The 19,376-nt window shown below is 35.0% G+C and overlaps 5 protein-coding genes across 5 annotated transcripts in view; 3 read left to right on the top strand and 2 right to left on the bottom strand.

Annotated features, from left to right (window-relative positions):
* The window catches only part of Rpn2 (Regulatory particle non-ATPase 2), a 93,184-nt gene extending 83,667 nt beyond the window's left edge, over positions 1–9,517 (bottom strand). The window contains exons 1-8 of the mRNA XM_033337219.2: positions 9,375–9,517; positions 8,997–9,114; positions 8,747–8,916; positions 8,470–8,678; positions 7,913–8,386; positions 7,597–7,823; positions 7,252–7,504; positions 6,732–6,920 (exon numbers count right to left, since the gene is read on the bottom strand). Coding sequence (XP_033193110.2) covers positions 6,732–6,920; positions 7,252–7,504; positions 7,597–7,823; positions 7,913–8,386; positions 8,470–8,678; positions 8,747–8,916; positions 8,997–9,114; positions 9,375–9,393 — 1,659 coding nt within the window. The 5' untranslated portion in view covers positions 9,394–9,517. The remainder of the gene's footprint in view (positions 1–6,731; positions 6,921–7,251; positions 7,505–7,596; positions 7,824–7,912; positions 8,387–8,469; positions 8,679–8,746; positions 8,917–8,996; positions 9,115–9,374) is intronic.
* LOC117158380 (pancreatic triacylglycerol lipase-like) lies at positions 2,541–6,401 on the top strand. Its single transcript, XM_033337223.2, has 7 exons — positions 2,541–2,639; positions 2,713–2,878; positions 3,776–3,921; positions 4,925–5,179; positions 5,501–5,689; positions 5,822–5,945; positions 6,218–6,401. The coding sequence occupies exons 1-7, from the start codon at positions 2,615–2,617 to the stop codon at positions 6,276–6,278; spliced, it is 966 nt and encodes a 321-aa protein (XP_033193114.1). The 5' UTR covers positions 2,541–2,614; the 3' UTR covers positions 6,279–6,401.
* Positions 9,518–9,747: 230 nt separating the features above from the next.
* Positions 9,748–11,317, top strand: LOC117158386 (transcription initiation factor TFIID subunit 9-like). Its single transcript, XM_033337229.2, has 3 exons — positions 9,748–9,989; positions 10,126–10,575; positions 10,787–11,317. The coding sequence occupies exons 1-3, from the start codon at positions 9,851–9,853 to the stop codon at positions 10,930–10,932; spliced, it is 735 nt and encodes a 244-aa protein (XP_033193120.1). The 5' UTR covers positions 9,748–9,850; the 3' UTR covers positions 10,933–11,317.
* Positions 11,300–12,575, bottom strand: LOC117158593 (cilia- and flagella-associated protein 20-like; the record flags this gene model as incomplete). Its single annotated transcript, XM_033337656.2, has 3 exons — positions 11,300–11,878; positions 12,002–12,234; positions 12,354–12,575. Coding segments are annotated over 3 exons (897 nt in total), but the record flags the coding sequence as incomplete, so codon positions are not given.
* Positions 12,576–13,234: 659 nt separating this feature from the next.
* Positions 13,235–17,969, top strand: LOC117158382 (phospholipase A1-like). The gene is made up of 9 exons (XM_033337224.2): positions 13,235–13,267; positions 13,675–13,854; positions 14,061–14,274; positions 14,342–14,501; positions 14,845–14,987; positions 16,505–16,759; positions 17,081–17,269; positions 17,393–17,516; positions 17,789–17,969. Exons 3-9 carry the CDS (start codon positions 14,241–14,243, stop codon positions 17,847–17,849), a joined length of 966 nt encoding a protein of 321 aa, XP_033193115.1. The 5' UTR covers positions 13,235–13,267; positions 13,675–13,854; positions 14,061–14,240; the 3' UTR covers positions 17,850–17,969.
* The last annotated feature ends 1,407 nt before the right edge of the window (positions 17,970–19,376 follow it).

Genomic DNA, 19,376 nt, shown 5'->3' with positions numbered 1-19,376 from the left:
TGTTATATTACATCGGATCTTATATTACTAAACCAATAGCTGAGGCTTTGAAACAGTTTCGTAAATAACTGTTTCAAACTGTTATATGAAGGACCCGAGTAAAACGGTTACGAAGAACCTCTACTCTTGTATATTCGACCAATCGCGGGGAAACACGTCAACGGGAGCCGTAAATTCCCGTTACGATTATAATAATCGACACCGCGAATAGATCGACCCCCTGATTTTCGTTGACATAATAGGGGTGGTTAAGGTAGTATAACGCTGCGATTAACAGGGTTACAAACTTTATATTTCCAACACTTATGAGCTACACTGTTCAGTATGTATTTAAGGAGAGTAACCCGGTAATGACATGTTGACTATTCTAACGACGAAGAATAAGTAATTTATAGTGTCGATGCTGTGTCGGAGGAAAGCTAGCGATGGGTGTGTCTAGCGCACGGGACCATCGGATTTGTTCATGACATTTTTGGTTAGGAAAGTCAGGGCAGTATACATTGCTTCTGATTGGATAGACGAAGGTTGGCGGACTAGGAAGGGTCTTAGCCGCCCTCGATGGAAAGTTGCCAGTGGGAAGCATCGTACGTGAGAAAAACTAACTTTCCCGTGTCAAGCCGTAGTAGACGATAATCTGTAGAAAATGATTTAGAAACAAAGATATTTGTTCGGTCTGAAGGACCTTAGCTAGCAAATTACCGAGATTTATCATGGGTCCTTAAGACTATTGAGGATACGCAGTAAGGATGAGCGGACATCTGGTTCCCGTTTGGTCCGCGGTGTGTAGCCTGGTCTAAGTAGAGTGTCGCCCGACGTAACAATTCTGAATGACTGTCATGCAGAAGCTGAATTTCGAACTATATCGATTTCAGTTACAGTTCTTATACCGGTTATGCCATATCAGTTTTCCAACTACTATTTTTTAGGTTCTTTGTCGGTTGCAAAACGGTTATAGAATTGATTCTAGTAACGATGGTGCAGTATTTTATAGTAAATAAAATTGCAACGTACATTACGTTTGTAGATTGTGAACGTGTAAGAGCATTTACAGCAGAATTTCGTAAAGTACATTTTCAGACATCGTACGCTTGCTTTCGAAGTCAAAGGAAATAATCATTAACCACGAGTTACATTAGTATTTCACAATTCTACGAGTAAAATGGCAATAAATTAATATTCGGTAATTTCATATTGGCACAAGTCGAGATATCTGATAGGAACAATTTATGAGATACATTAAAATGAGTAGAAAAAATTTTACGGAAGTATTTTGATAATTGTATAGTTTTAATGGATAACATGCTTGTTTTCGTGACTTCACGCGGTTCTGTATCGTTGTAGACTGAAACTTCGAAAATACATAATTCGTTTCACGAATACTAACGTCACAGAACGTCCGCGCGTGGCCACAAGATAATACGAAAACTTATGACGCTTATATAACAATTGCAACAGCTCGAAAATAGATGGAAGAGAGTTAGAACAAACGAAATGATTTATTCGGTAGTTCTCCTCGCGAGTTTGTAATATGCAAGCAAATGACACATTAAAATAACTGATAGCTTCGATTAAAAGAAAACGGTCAATTTTACAAACACCGTCGTTACCGTGTCGTCCAATATTTCAAATTATTACGCGTTGTTCAAAATCAAATCCAAATCTCGTACAATCAAAAAAGATGCATAATGCTCCTAGCCGGAGAATTTCAATCGCCTACGTCCGACACAAAAGTTCCTAACGTATTCCTCGAGAAGATATTAACATTTGAAGCACAGCTATTTTAAAGTATTGTTAAATGAATTATCGAAAATAGATATTGCTAGAATTGAAATTTTCATCGATTGGAAGAATATACTTCTGGCAAATACGTGTGTCAAGTATATCCTGCAACCTAAGCACACAGAACAAAATTACCCTCTATAGGACCGTAATAAAACCTGTCTGCACCTACGGAATCCAACTATGGGGAACAGCAAATAATTCCAACATTGAAATACTTCGACGCTTCCAATCGAAAACGCTGAGATCCCTTATAAATGCATCCTGGTATGCCACCAACGAACTAATACATCGACTAATACACAAAGAGGAAATAGCAAAATATAGCGACAGATATAGCAAAAGAGTCAACAAACATCGAAACCTCCTAATTACTGGATTACTTGATACGTCGGACCAGATCCGCAGGCTGAAGAGACACTACCCGTTAGACCTAAACACTAGATTTAATTAGATATTTATATTAAGTAATATTCACTTATTTATAACACCTACTTATGAATTATACTTATCTATAATAAGTATTAACTTGTTATAAATAATCAGCCATGTCACTGCGCCACGCCAGAAAAATTACTGAAAATTCTCAACGCGAGAATTGATCGTAATTTTAATAAATAAATAAAAAAAAAAATTTCTCTAATTATCTGTAACTAATTCGTGGATGTGACCACCCACCCGGTAATAATCCATCAATCGAGTACCAGTTACTTATCATTTGGTCAATACACGAGTGGAAAATTACTGTTTCACTGAAACGTATAAAAAGGAAGTGGGCAAAGAAAGAAGCTAAGAAATCGACCCATATTGCGGCGCGTACAGTGAAGTGACAACAATGGTAAACGCATCGTTAACACTAAGTTCGTATCAGAAGGTTTTTCGATCGAGACACGGGAAAATCGAATAACATAATAACGAAAGAAAATATTTCAGTTTATCCTACGCTACTTTCGACGTTGAGAGGAGCCAATTCTACGACCTTTCCGAACGCAGAAGCAAACTTATCTCTGATTAATCAGGATAATAGCCTACTAAGTGAATTGGAGCTGAATGTTTTACGTCCCAATTTGAAAACGGTTACTTTCACGCTTTACACACGGTCAGAATCGTCTTTCTATTAATATTCATCTTTATGGAAAATCTGCACATTTTTCAATTCGCACAATTTCGCACATTTCAATTTTCCATAATGGCACGATCGTTCGTCGTTTGATTACGATATTTAAAAGGTAAATTCAGAAAGTGATTAAGAATTAGTTGATTAGTGAAAAATATAATCTTTTTGCTTAATCTTATCGCTACGATAGACCACTATAGTAACCGTTTGTGAATCTAACCAAAAACGATCACTATAGCGAACCTCGAATGAAATGTATACATCACGCTGTATACACTGTATACATCACTGCGTCATTGAAATTACATACAGCAATTGTTGTTTATTTTTTGTTCAAGTTACAGCTAAAAGCCATAACGAATTGTATTGTACGATCTGTCTTCCGACACACCAACAAAATTCTAATTGAAAAAGGTTAAATCGTGAAAAGATAAAAGCTTGTAATTTATGTACTAATAGTTTCCCTACAATCTTTCAAACGTATATAACCCAATTTTTTATGCTATATCATTTTTCCTTGCTTTGTCCATAGAAATGTACGCTATAGAATTTCGACAGGCTTTTAAACTTCTTTTTAGAATTTTGTCTAGCTTGAACTCCGTTACATTCTTTCGAATATTTTCGACCCAGTTCTGTCTTTTTAACGTTAAAAGGTATCTTCGGTTTAAACAAAATGTGTTAAAGTCTTGTCGCTATTCGCGATTCCATTTATTTCTTTTTTTCTTTTTTTCTACCCTACGTTAAGCTTTTTCTTAAAACATCGCAATCCTTTCGTGCTTGTTATCGCAGTAGTGTTAAAATATTTTTCGTATCTCATCCTGTGTTTGAAACATTGCAACTACGTTCAACAATTTCGCTGAAATATAATTTTCATAATAGAGAAAACCCAGCCGGCGAGGTCCTAGTACTAAACGACATAAACTCGGTCCAAGCGAGTCAATGGAACCCGAAAAGAAAAACCGCTATAATCACTCACGGTTGGGTTAACAATGGTTTAAGTTCGTCGTGTACACTCGTACGCGATGGTAAGTAAAGTATCATCGATGTAATAAATAAATCGTGCGCTTAAATTAGTAATATAATTGACGTCGATGGAGATCCTGTAATTCGAAGACAAAAATAAAGAACGACAAAATTAAACGTTGCACGTTTGATTTGTCGGAAAAATCGAGTTTGGAAACTTGACAAGCACGCTACAATACGAAAATGTTCTATCTAGTATTCTCTTTTTTTTTTTTTTTTATTTATCAAGATATATTTAACTATTCGAAACTTCCTGTGAGTTTTATCTTTTAAGTATTGGGTTGGCAACTAAGCGAATGCGGATTTTGTGATTAGGTGGTATTGACATAGTTTAGTTGCCATAAAAATTATGCACGTTATACGCGATAATGGCTAAATATTTGAATGGAAGAAAAGAGAATGAAAATTGGGATTTCTTTAGCCTCGATAGGGTATAACATGTAACGTATTAGAATAAAATTAGAATGAAGTTTCGTTTTCGAGAAAATCGGATTTAAAAGTTTATCAAGTACACACGACTAAAGGTATTAGAACAAGACCTTAAAAGAGACAATTTTATTCTACATTTTAGACTTATCTTCACGTGTACAGTACAGTACAGTAGCCTGCTACCAATTCTTTTTTTTTTCTTTTTTAGTACCAATTAGACAAATACACGTGCATTTGGCTAATTTCTAAACACCATTTTCTTGAAAATCCAACGCAACTTTGTTATTCTGAATTTTCCTCTTACTCTGAGTCATGGAATCTTTCTCACTTCAGTTGTACAGAATTTAGGTTTCCAATAATGTATAGACTGCTGGCAATAAATATCTACTGAAAAACTAAAAACAGATTTTACTTTATTTAGTATTTTAAATTATAAGACACACATAATACCAATGAAATAATTTTCTTATTTTTGATTTATAGTAGAATACTTAGAAAGTAAGAGCAGTAAAAAATATCCAGCTTGTATCTATACAATACTTCAATATTATGACAAGTAATATTTTTTCTTTTCAGCTATTATTAAAGTCAAGAATTGGAACGTCATTGTCGTCGATTGGGGTAAGATATCAGCCAACTTGTTATATCCCATCGTTGCAAAGGACGTACCACACGTTGCTCTCCATGTAGCTAGTTTCGTAAATTTCATGCGAACTGAGGCTGGTTTGCAAACGTCCAACTTGAGAATTATTGGACACTCATTCGGCGCTCAAATCGCGGGCTTGAGCGCGCAAGAGATAGGAAAATCGAGCCGAGTAGCGGAAATTGTCGGTAAGTCACGATATATTATTAGGATGGCATTCTAAAATCCTCCAGAAAAAATCCAGTAGCGTTGATTTTAACGTTAGATTGAAAACAGTACGGTAGATTGATTAGATTTTGCAAATGAAATATCAGCAAAAAGATGAATGAGGTTTCTAAGATTGAACGATAAACATTAAAATGTCGAAAATATCCTCAGATTATCTTAACTCGAAGGAAAACGTTTTTAAAAATTATATATATATTTTTATGTAAGTTGATTTGATCTCCGACAAAACGTCATTATGATACAGTGGAGTATATTAGACCTTGAAATATTTTCCATTATAGCACTCGACCCTGCTAAGGTAATGTTTGAAGACAAAGCACTTGATCAAAGAGTTGATGCATCGGACGCAGAAAATGTTCAAATTATCCACACGTGCGTTGGACAGTTCGGTTATTCTCTACCTATTGGTACTTCAGACTTCTATGCGAATGATGGAAGACATCAACCAGGATGCGGCATTGACTTGCTTGGTACGGAACATACTACGGAGTATTCTATTATTGACACACTTCAACTTAAAAATTATTATTTCCACGCTTTCTGTGCCTCAATCTGTGCATGTGTGTTTGTACACTGTTAAAAACGAATGTTATGAAACACAGGAATTTGCGCACACTTGCGTAGCTACAAATTCTACGCTGAATCAATTACGAATCCGAAAGGCTTTCTCGGTAGACGTGCAGACGGTGCAACGGCATACATGGGTGGTGCTACGCTCGATCCTAAGTAAGTTTTATTTTACTACTGTTACTGATAGATTATGGAGTTTTATGCATTTCCGGGGAATTGGAAGAATGCGTAGAATGCAAATAAATAATGGACAGTACATGTTATAATATCTAGGAGGTGAAAATTCTTGATCCTGCATTTTTAGCTGAGTTCATAAAAGTATGAATTTGCATAGATACTTGAGAACTAATTGCTGAATGTATCTGTTTAATTATTTTTTAATATTTAATTTAGTTAACTGGTACTAATATATGTTAATTTCTTTACAGAGCTAAAGGAACCTATTACTTCAAAACTACCAGTCAATATCCTTTTGCTCTTGATGGATAACATTATTCTTTTGAATATTTGGATGTAGTTTGTGCAGATGTATTTCAATATTAGTAAGATACTTGTATAGATTATGTCGGAAATTAAAAAATAAATAGCTGTTGATTTTATTGTTCATTAAAATTCGTATAAGAATCTTATTTCGATTTAGTGCAGCCGTATCCTGAATTCTTTGAGTTGATTTCGATGCAAGCATGAGCATACGCATAGCGATGCCGAGCAAAGGCGTCGTCTTAACCCTTTCGCTACGGGCGGCTTCTTCGTCGCGGCACTCCCGCTGAACGAGTCTCCGCGCCAGAACAGTGCACGCGAGAAAGATCATCAGTGATGAATAAAATTATTCTTCGCGTGTATTTTGAATATGTAAAATATTAAACTCGAGTTGGGATGTAAATAACTCTTGATGCGATGATTCGTTAAAATCTTCCTAAAAAAACGTCTACTTTTACTTACCGCAACCATATCTTCAATTGCTTGCGTCGATTTCGATCCAAGCATGACCATGCCCATAGCAATGCCCGCAGCCTCGCCAGTAACAGCATCGTCTTGATAAAGATTGAATTTCAATTGTTCATATACATCTTGCCTATGCGATCCCATAGCGGCCAGACCCAAGCCTAAACAACCTCCATGACGAACCATCTGTAAGAAAATCATTGTAGATTCTAAATATGTGACATCGTATGGTTCCAAACTGAGATAAAAAAACAATAGTGACGTATAGTTGCCCCAGACTGAAATCGATTTCTACCGAAGTTTCAAGTACGTAATAAAATTAAGAAAAAGATATGATATGATAGTAATTTAATCGGTTTAACAATATTAGATAGCGGTTTCAATTGATGTTATCAGTAACTTCAAGTTTCTTATCTCCCGATTTATCATTTAATTCGTTGTTTCGTCGCTCGAAACGCATTTACTTTACCACTCAATTGATTTTATGATCACACTATATCTCTACGGACCACTATACCTCGTTCTGTGCGTCCTTCAACTGGCCAAGTAAGTAATCTGTAATTGCTGCGCCGTGGTTTGCATGAATGAGCCCTAACGCATACAGGCCACCTCCTTCGGAATAACCAGCTCCCGCACCAGTATCTCGCGGGAGATAAGATTGCATTAGAGCTAAGGCTTCTTGTTCATGACCTCTGTGAATTACTCCTAAGGATGCAGTAGCTGTTAATTTTGCCCAATTCGTAGCTCTAGCCAACCATTCTAGATTATCTCTAAAATGTGAAACAAATAAAGTGAAAAATAAATATATTCCTTGAGAATATAATCCGCGTAAGATCAGTTGAATACAGTGAGGTATATTTACCTTAAAAATTGGTCGCTAGTAGTTCCAGAATGCATGTACGCATTCGCGATTACGGTGGCAGTATGACAAATAGACACACGTATAGTATCTTTAGTATTTTTCAGTATCAGCATATCGGTATGATTACTACGAATAAGAAATTGGAGATGCAAATCGATGGAAATTTCTCCGCCTAATATACTTGACAAAGCATCTACGCGTTCTTGTTGCTCACGTTCTTCGGCATTCTATACAAGTGAAATAATCAATTGGCACAGTGTGTATTACAATATAGTAAATGTTGTATAGTATTATTTCTTTAAACCATAAGACTTACCAAACTTTCAACGCTACGTTGAGATTTCTCTTCTGGAGCTGGTGTACTACTACTGTTTTCAGTCTCTGCTGTTGTTGCTGCTGCAGACTCAGTGCTAACTTCAGTGGTTGCTTTTACAGCTGGTTTTACAATTGGTTTAACCATAAGGGCTCCTGGGATAGGAGCTGTTGCTCTCAAAGCTTGTAAGACACGACCAAGGAACTGTTGAGTTGCTGATTCGTATAAGTCAAATGCAATTTGGTAGGCCATAAGAACACAATCTTGCGAGCCTTTACTGAGTCTGTCTAAAAGTTCAGCTACAGCTAATGGGTCGTCCAGAAATATCAAACACTGACACATGTTGACATAGTCTGGTGTTCCCAAGTTACGATAAAGGCTCACTAGGCAACGAAGCACAGTATTACGAAATCCACGATTCTGAATAAGACTCATGACAACTTGGAAGGCATAGGATAACATACCACTAACATCATCCTACAACAAACATATTAATAAATATAATTTTTATATTATCTATATTACATTACTTGCATAAATTAACATGTAATATAACTTACTGATTGCATAATTGCTGTTTCAAAGATATCCATCCTTCTTGTTTCAAGAGCAAGGCCCAAAGCTTGCCGATATTGATTATCATCTAAACATCGTTGAAACATTCTGTTTACAATTCCTTCCAATCTTGGATCGATTCCTTTGCTATTTGGTGGTAATTTTCCCTCAGCTTCCAACACACGTTGTTGAGTATAATAGTCAATACATTTAGCTGAAATAATACAGAATAATAAAGAATCTCTACCCAATAAAATCTAATACTAACAGTCAATAAAATACCTATAGTAGTATCAACGTATTCATTGCGGGCATTAACATCAAAGAGCTCTCCAGCTCCAAGAGCATAAGTCAAAGAATCTTCAAAACTTCCTAAGTGATAATATACTTTACTAGCAACTAATGCAGCTAAGTCATGTTGTGGAAATGCCTTATCTTCGTGAAGAATCTCACTGAAAAATATAACATTCTGTTAAATAAAACATTAAAATTATCTTCAAAAAAAATAGATGATGATATATACAGTACATACATTTTTTCTATGGCCTCAGAAATTTCAGGCCAAAATTCATCTACTATCATATCCAACTTCTTCAATGCAAACACCTTTAATTCAGGCATCGGCTCCTCAAGGAGGGAAATGATACCAGCTGAAATAAGATAAAAAAAGTTGATTAATCAATTAAACTTAAAAAACGTTAAAATCATAAAACAAAACTCGATGTCTCTTAATATCAACTAAACGACTATATTACTACTCCGAATACAAAATTATATAGGTTATGGCCCACGAGATTTGCAAATCATTGCATGTCTGATAATCAAACACAATGTAAAAATGTACTAATAAATTTGTAAATAATAAAAACTAGATATACATTTACTATCCTACTTAAAACACATAATTTACCTGCTGATGTGATATTCATTTTCGTTTTCGTACAATACGTCTGCCTGCAACAAAGACTCCCGAAGAGAGTTTGATAGCAAAATAGCAAATACCGAACTACGAACTCATCAACCAAATTCAACTGAAATATGCCGCAAGCTGTTTTAACGACTACCACACTAACATCGATGATAAAATTATCAAATTCTCAAACTTTTTCACGTTTTCCCATATAGTTGCTTCTCGATTTTCGAAAAAAATATTTAATAGTAAAAATGATTACAATAAAGAATATTTATTATTAATTACGAAATTTTAAAATAATAAACTTCTGATCTTGTAAAGTTTAAATTTTATAAATGGTAGCACTGCATGATATTGGCGTATGATTTATAATGTTTACTCGTACTTTTACTTGAAATGCTAACGTGAGATATATATAGTTGTAACTCGGAATTGTTGTAGAAAGTGCAATTATAAGAGAAGTAGTTTTTAAAATGTCGGAGAGAGCGAAAATTATGAGCCACGTAAAACACATTCCAAAAGATGCTCAAGTTATAATGTCAATTATGAAAGACATGGGAATAACAGATTACGATTCGAAGGTTATAAACCAATTGCTCGAATTTACGTACCGTACGTAATGTATTATATTTATAATTTATTTAAAGTAATGTAGATGAAACGAAGTATAAAATCGTGCATGATTTTGCATTTATGATCTTACATTTGGAAGTAAGCTATAAAGTTATTTTCGGTTTAAATTCCGCAGGTTATGTTACTTGTATATTAGACGACAGTAGAATTTACGCAAATCATGCTAAAAAGAAGTTTATCGATTTGGATGACGTTAGATTAGCAGTTAAGATGCAATTGGAACGTACGTTTACAAATCCACCCCCAAGAGATGTGTTACTAGATGTTGCTCGGACAAAAAACAATGTACCACTGCCATTTGTCAAATCAAACAGTGGTTTAAGGTTACCACCTGACAGATTTTGCCTGAATGCAACAAATTATAAACTTAAGAATTCAACGAAGAAAATAGTTGGGAAACCACTGCATTCTTTGGTTGGAAATAACATTCAAAGTGGTCAGTCTAAGATCAAAGTGGAAAGTAATAAATCTGGCCTCTCCATAGTTAAAAGGCCGGGGACACTTGCGACAGTTGCCAGGACTCAAAGCATTTCAATGCCAAAACCTGTCCTGAAATTTTCAACAGGTAAATGATACAGGAAAGTAAAGAATATATAACAGGAACTAATTTGTTAATTACATCGTATCACAGATCCCTTCCGGACCTTGCATTCCCAAACATCTATTCCCTCTATCCATATTTCATTAATACGTAAGATACAAAATTGTGTATGTAATAATAATATTTGCTACTATATTTTTCATTTTTTATTTATATTAATTGTTTAAATTTATAGCCACAACTGGAGGAGCTACCGTAAAGGCACAAGTAGCCAAGCCAAAAATACAGATTTCTTCGGGACAAACAATGCCGCCTATCAAAGTAGAGATCGAGGATTCTATGAAAAGGAAAAGAGAAGATGACGATTATGACGTTTCATAGTAATAAAGGACGCGGATAAATTATTTTATATTTTTTGTTTGCATCGTTTGAATCAGTGTATATAATATCAAAATGATTCTATCATTTCACATAATGCTTTAATTGAATTTTATCTTTTTGAAATTTGTATAAGAATTCCAATGAAACCGTATATTTTTTATTGGAAGACACTGTACAAATGTGTACATAGCGAATTCAACAAATTCACATTCTACTTGCATATATTTGTTATAAATCATCATATTTTATATACTATATTTCCCCTAAACATTTTCCAAACGAAAATTAAAAGAATAATGGGGATATTTTTTGTTCAGTATTGTAAAATATTTCCATGGAACAATAAAAGATAATAAAGAGAAAAGTAGGATAATTGTCTAAATAAGTTAATAGAATTTCTCAAATTCCAACTTATTTAGAAGGTAATTTATTTGAATGTTATTTTAAGCCTCGCAAGTATACGCATCGTATTCATCGTATTTACACAAAGTCGACGGCTGTTCACTATGGAACTCCGTATTCTTCATCTTCATCGCCTTCATCTTGTTCTACATCAGTTTCGTCTTCTGTGGCATATCCAGGAGTTGTTGGAGCAGGTGCAGGTTCGTCACCTTCGTCTTCGTCTTCGTAATCACCTACATCTGCTGGTTCTACTTCATCCTCGTCTTCTTCTTCCTCATCCTCTTCCCCCATTTCATCTGGCCTTCGCACGTCTTCTACAGGAACAATCTCTTCTTCGGCCAATTCATCTTCCGTTGGCTCTTCTTCAGGCTCTTCTGCTTCTTCTGGTATTTCACCCGCTTCGAAAGGTGGTGGTTCTTCGGTTTCAATCTTTTCCGGTTCTTCTCTTTTTTCTTTCGCCACATCCTTTTCCCGCACGCATTTCACTCGCTGAAGTGGCTTGAAGAGTTTAAAATCTTCGGGTAATTCATCTTCCGAATAAAGTCTGTTTGGTAAAACATATTTTATCATTCTATAAACTCGATGCAAGAAAAGTTTCTTTAAAAAAGGTAGCTATTAATTTCATGCGTTTCATACCAATAATGCAAAAAACAGAACAATTTCCTACCTGTCCGCAAAATAGATATGTCGAACCCTGCAGTTTGCGTGGATCTGTATGCGTGTAGTTTCGACATAATTTGTCCCGTACGCTCTCCGCGTAAAGTCCGCGAGATTAAATTGAATTTGATTCCAACCACCGGATAGGCCGATCGGCATCGACGTGCAGAATGGTCGAACTCGCGTGGTGCTTTGAAAATTACTCACGCGAAACCTTCTGTGCATATCCTTGTCGTCGAGTACCTGTCGAATCAAAAATGAAATATACTTCTTTCTCACATTCATTGTAGTTTTATGAAATGCTATTGCTGCTATTGAAAAAAAATATAATCATTAAAGAGCTTTCCCCGTGAGACATTTACTGTTATTTCGAACGTGAAGTACTTCTTCATGTTCTTGATAATCATGATGAGAAACGGAAGTTTAATGCCAAGAACATTCTTGGGACCACATGGGCAGAAGATGTGCGTTGTTGTGACGTTGGTTCCGGCTATTTCCAGAGCTCGAGATTTTACTTCGTCGTCTGTTACTCTACGAATGTATCCATTTTTCACCTGTTCGAGACGATACTCGGAGCAAACAGATTAATTGCAATGGAATTTATTTTACTAACTTAAACAGGTACAATATTTGGAGAAATTTAATGGCGATAAATCTGACAGTGAAACTATTTCTATTAATCTCACAAAATAGAGTTATCTTTCCTTATGTTTTCTTTATATTGATAAACTTGCGTGCATATTCTCCATTCATAACTTTAGCGGACGTGATCCGCAGTCGCCAAGTTGCTGTCAGTCATTTCATTTATTTGATTTACCGCTTTAATATTTGAAAGTTAACGATTTAGAGAAACTTGATTTATACACCTGTAGATCTTAGAGGTTCACGGCCAAATTACTTTGGGTTCGAAAATGTCGCGTATTGAAGATGATTCTAAAGAGAATCGGATGAGTGGATATTGGGCATAGAAAACTGAATCGATAGAGTTAGGCAATGAAGATAGATATCTCGTCACGTTTGTTGCATCATCCTATAAATGTATTAACATATTTTCCACAAAATTAGCATAATACTTCTAAAGATAACCGACGAAGGAAATTTTTTTACGGCTGGAAATACTAATGTTGTTCATATTTGTAATAGTCATATGTATATAGTTCTAACATGATTCACTGTATAATGACTGATCATGCAAAGTTCAATGTCAATTTTGAAAAACGTCGAACGAAGCAGGAACATGTTCAAAAGCTCTGGCACTCTACACTTGTCATCGAAGGTATGTTTATAATTCTATAAGCGACGTGTAGTTATTATATTAGTGTTAAATTTTAATTCGTTAATTTAATACAATGTGAGTCTGTGTATAATATAAAAATATTAATCAAGTAATATTCGATACAAAACAATACTCGGTATTCTAGCAACAGCGTAAGTTGGACTTAAGAGTAACAGCATCGAGAAACAGCGTTTAACGAAAATAAATTATGACAGATACATTATAATGGAGTGAGAAATTGTGATGTCGTATGGAAGTATTTAAATAGTTAGGATAATACAGACAAATTACGTAATTATGCTAAATAAATACTCAGACGATATACTCTGTGGATAATATTACATGTTTGTTGCCAATTATACTCTGTTTCCGACTTTCAATTGTGAAAATGCAAAATTTGGAAGAAGAGCTACGACGTGACGAAAACACTGGAGCATCTTTGCGTACATTTACGTATCAGCGTAGCATCAACTAATACTTACGTAATTTCCGAAGCTCGACATCCTATAAAAAGGACCGAGATATAAGGAAACACTTCATTCGGTGGTTCGCTGAACGTGTTAGAAAGAATCAAAAGAAGAACTACGGTAAGTGACAGCTTCAATAAAAGAAATGACTAGTTTTAGAAACATTATTGTTATTGTTTTTCGTATTACTAGAAATGATTACGTACTGTTTGACTTCAAATATATGTATTTTTGAGAAATAAATTAAAATATATTTAAAGCAAATAAACAATTCTTTGCAATTAACTTATCTTAACTTTCCACTTAAGTTCGTATATCGGTTGCAGTTAAAAAATTAGATTCGTCAGTGTGAGTCGTTCTTCATCCATCATCAATTGACTATCAGTCGCTTGCCAACCGTACAGTACTCGAATGGAAAATCACTGTTTTCCATAAACCTATAAAAAAGCGGCGAGACACGGAAGCGAAAAAGAAGAGCAATATCGCGGTGTGTGTAGAGAATCGCGATGTCAGTCACGATAAATGTATCATCGTCAAAATGTTCGTATCAGAATTTTTCTAGATCGAGGAAAATCGAGTAGCTTAGTAACGAAAGAAATTCTTTCAGTTTATCCTACGCTCTTTTCGATATTGGTATATGCAAATCCACTATTTAGAACAGAGGGAGATGGATACTTAACCCTCTTTCGCGTCCACGTAGCCCCACTGCCTCATTACCACGGTTTAGACACCTACTTGAACGCGACCAATTTTACGCTATACACAAGGTTGGTTTTATTTTATATCAATTTCCTTCTTTACGGAATATCTTTATGTACATTTTGCATATTTAAATTATCGAGAGACGAATAAAAATTGGCAATCTAATTACGATGATAATGTTTGAAAGATGAATATAAGGATTAAGTAATATTTTTTAAAGAATTACACATCGCTATTGCATGTTGAGATGAGAATAAAACTGAAACATTAAAATTCGCGGGTCGGCACGGCTAAAACATGTTTCGTAGCGAAAAGACAACTTCGTAACTTCGTCGTGTTAGATGAATATTCAACAGGCAGATTCAAGGTACATTGAACAGTTTCAGTAAAATATGATTTTTCATCTAGAGAGAATCCCACAAATGGAGACATCATAAAACTAAATGACATAGAGTCCGTCCAGAACAGTCATTGGAACGCAAGCAAGCAAACAATTATAATCACTCATGGTTGGATACAAGGCGGTTTAGCTTGTGAAATCGTACGCGATGGTAAATACGTAGATACGCTGTGAGCGCAAATTCGTGATATAATTGAAGTTCGGGGAGATTCTATGACTCGAACTAAGACGAAGATAAAGAGCAACAAAATTACGTTTTACAATTACACGGTTTCGTTTTTCAAAATGACGACTTTCGAAAGTTGCCAAGAATACGGCAATGTCAAATTGCTCGATCCAGAATTTTGAAAAGACCTCAAAATTCCGAAATAGGAGGAGATACGCAACTGTGTTGAACGATACAGCAAAGAATTAGCAGTAGAAGTTTACGACCACATCACTCGAAATGTCCATATCACCTCCACGTGTCTCAGTATAAATGATTAGTACATACCGGTCATGGCAAACGCGTACAAGTGTGTATATGTATTAGGTTGTCACAAATATTTCTTTCGTTCTACAAGGAAATAATAGATGCACGACACTTTTACTTTTATATTATTTTATTGAACTATGTATGATCCATTTTGTTACATTTCTACCGTTACGATCATACGTGATTCGATAAAATAATATAAAAGAAAAAATGTTGCGTGTATTAATTCCGCATAAAACGAAAGGAAATTTTGGCACAATTTAATACATCGTCACTTTGCAATTGTATCTGAATGGGAATGACCGCTCACATGCCACAAATCTCAGTGACTTCATTAACCTTTTTAACATCCTCATACACAAATATTTATCGAATGTCCAGCTAGACAAATTGTAAAGTACAAATTAAATAATAAAAAGAAAAATATACAAATAGCAGAGGAAAAATATTATAAAATAAAAAGGTTAATCTCGGCATGTTTAACGCATGCTCGAATTCTGTTACAGTAGTTCATGGTGTGCCCATATTTTTCGCACCGTATACACTGAGTTGTGTTTCTTTTGTATGGTGAAGGTTCTATTGCTATTATTCTGTTTAATATTTTTTCACGTCGAAAATACCAGTATTATTCCTTTTAGGTTTAACCTACATATTGTTGAATAGATAAGGTATCGTTATACGAACGTCAAACCGTGTCTTCTTCAAAACTACACACTGAACGAGATAATTTTATTCCACATTTTAGACTCGTTTTTCCAATTTTGTATTCTTGTGTGATTAAGAACTAGGCAAATTCACGTATATTTGTATAATTTCTAAACTCCAGTTTGCCGAAAATAAAGGCTTCAACGCAACTCCGTTACTCCTGATTTTCGTCTTAATTTGAGCCATAGAATCTTCCTGGACTTCGGCTGTATCGAATTTAGATGTCCATTTATGCAATATGTGCACTGTCGGCCATAAATATCTGTTGATAAACTACAAGAATTTGACTTTGCGTGGTAGTTCGCGTTATAGGACATATATAATACTAATAAAATAATAGATTCATATTAAAATACTTGGAACATAAACGCAGTAAAAAGTATTCAATAGTTACTCAATGTGAACAAGTGTCCTACGAGTTTTGAGCTGCAGTGACCATATATGCGATAATATAATATCAATTACAAAGAAAAATTTCCTGTTCTTAGCTTTCCTTGAGGTCCGAGACTGCAACGTTATTATTTTCGATTGGAGTGAAATATCAGACTACATAAATTATTACGAAGTCATACAGTTCGTACCGCACGTTGCCAGGTATTTAGCTAGTTTCGTAAACTTTATGCGAATTGAGGCTGGTTTGCGAACGACCAACTTGAAAATTATTGGACACTCTCTCGGTGCTCAAATCGCGGGCTTGAGCGCGCGGGAGGTAGGAAAATCGAGCCGAGTGGCGGAAGTTATCGGTGAGTAACGATATATTATTAAAGTGTCAATTGAAAGTTCTCCGAGAAAAAATCCAGTAGCGCCAATTTTAATAACAGATTAAGAACAGTAGAGTAGATTGATTTGTGATTAGCAAATGAAAGATAATCAGAAGGATAAGCGAGGTTTACAAGTTTGAACGATAAATTTTAAAATGTCGGAGATATTCTTACATTATCTTATTTCGAAGGGATACGTTTTTAAAAACTATATATATTTTGATGTAAGTTGATTTCATGTTTGACAAAACGACATTATGATACAGCGGAGTATACTAGACCTTTAAATATTTGCCATTACAGCACTCGATCCTGCCATGCCAATGTTTCAAGAAAAACAACCTGGTGAAAGAATTGATGAATCGGACGCGGAAAATGTGCAAGTTCTTCACACATGTGCCGGAAATTTAGGTATGAATATCTCGATTGGTACTTCAGACTTCTATGCGAGTGATGGAAAACATCAACCAGGATGCGGCGTTGACATGTTTGGTACGGAACATACTACGGAATATTCTATTATTGACACATTTCAACTTAAAAAATATTACTTCCGTGTCTCAGTCTGTGTGTGTTTGTCTGTACGATGTTAAAAACGAATGTTATGAAACACAGGATTTTGCGCACACTTGCGTAGCTACAGATTCTTCGCTGAATCAATTAAGAATCCGAAAGGTTTTCTCGGCACACGTGCAGATGGTGCAACAGCGTACATGGGCGGTTCTACCCTCGATCCAAAGTAAGTTTTATTTTACTACTGTTATGGATAGACTATGGAGTTTTACGCATTTTCGGGAAATTTAAGGAATGCGTAGAATGCAAATAAGTAATGGACAGTACATGTTATAATATTTAGGAGGTGAAAATTCTTGGTCCTGCATTTTTAGCCGAGTTCATAAAAGTATGAATTTGAATAGATACTTGAGAACTAATTGCTGAATGTATCTGTTTAATTATTTCTTAAAATTTAATTTAGTTGCCTGGTGCTAATATTTGTTAATTTCTTTTCAGTGCTAAAGGAACCTACTACTTCAAAGTTAACAGTCAGTATCCTTATGCCCGTGATGGATAACATTCTTCTGAATATTCAATATTTGAATGTATTTTGGACAGATGTATTTCAATATTTATAAGATACTTGTATAGATTATGAAAAAAATTAAAAAATAAATAGCTGGTGATTTTATTGAAATTCGTATAACAGAACTTTTATTTCGACTAACTGCTGCCATATCCTGAATTCCTAGAGTTGATTGAAATATAAGCGTGAGCATACGCACAGCGATGGCGAGTAAAAGAGTCAGCTTCATAAAGGTTGAATTTCAATTGTTCATATACGTACGAACGTAAAGTACTTCGTGTCGTACTTCTTTAATCCCGATGACTTTCTTGGAACTAAGGTGAAGATATAGTTGTGAGTGACAGTACTACTGCTGGTGTGGGCGTGAAGTGCCGCCACAGAACCATTTGGGCAGAAGACGAGTTTTCTGATGAAATTGATTCCGGCTATTTGCAGAGCTAGAGATCTTACTTTGTCGGCTGCTATTCTTCGAATTTGACCATTCATCACCAGTTCGAGACGATCGATACTCGGAGCAAACAGATTAATCGCAATGGAATTTATTTTACTAACCTGAACAGATATAATACTTGGAGAGATTTAATGGCGATAAATCTGACAGTGAAACTATTTTTATTAATTTCATTAAATAGAGTCATCTTTCCTTATGTTTCCTTCATATTGATGAACTTGCGTGCATATCTCATAATTCCAGCGGACGTGATCCGCAGCTGTACAAAACAGACATAAGTCCATGCTTGTTACGGAACACCCTACGTTTCTGCTCTCGTCGAATTAATAAAAATAATGAAAAAGAAGAAGTATTATAATATCTTCACCCTATCATTGTCCCGAGAAAACGTGACATTTAACCATTTAATACACGTGAAGTAAGAGAATTTCTTTATTTCGTTTCTAGTCGAATCGAATTTGTTTTCTCTCCTGATTTTGCGTGAATGCTTCGCGAATTTGTTTCTGTTTTTACTAAAGGAAGGAAATAAATTCGCAAGCTTTGTTCGTAAATGGAAAATTTAGAAGAAGAGCTACAACTTCTTGTGTATATTTATGTATTAGTGCAGGAGAAATTTTATAGTTACGTAATTTCCAAATCTTGACGACCTATATAAAGAATCGAGATATAATGAAATACTTCATTCGGTGGTTCGCTGAACGTGTTAGAAACGGGCAATTAAAAGAAGGACTACGGTAAATGATAGCTTCAATAAAAGAAATAGCTAATTTTAGAAACATCTCTGTTATTGTTTTCCGTATTGCTAAAACTTATTCCGAAATTATTAAATTATTATTATAATTATATATATATATATATAATGGCGTAATATTTTTGGAAATCAGGCGATCGATTCGTGAAAACTCAAGATTCGATTTTCCAAGTCTTTTTCAGTATCTCCTCCTTTTCTTTCTTAAGTACCCACCCTTCTCAATTTATATCGTTCGATCGATTCCCAATATAGGGAAAGTCAAGCCTTCGGTTGGTGTTCTAAATTCTATAGAATTTAAACACACACACATATATAT

This window comes from Bombus vancouverensis, chromosome 5 (assembly GCF_051014615.1).
Source record: "Bombus vancouverensis nearcticus chromosome 5, iyBomVanc1_principal, whole genome shotgun sequence".
Classification (NCBI taxonomy): Eukaryota; Metazoa; Arthropoda; class Insecta; order Hymenoptera; family Apidae; genus Bombus; species Bombus vancouverensis.
The sequence above is the reverse complement of the archived record's forward strand: the minus strand, read 5'-3'. Positions and strand labels throughout refer to the sequence as shown.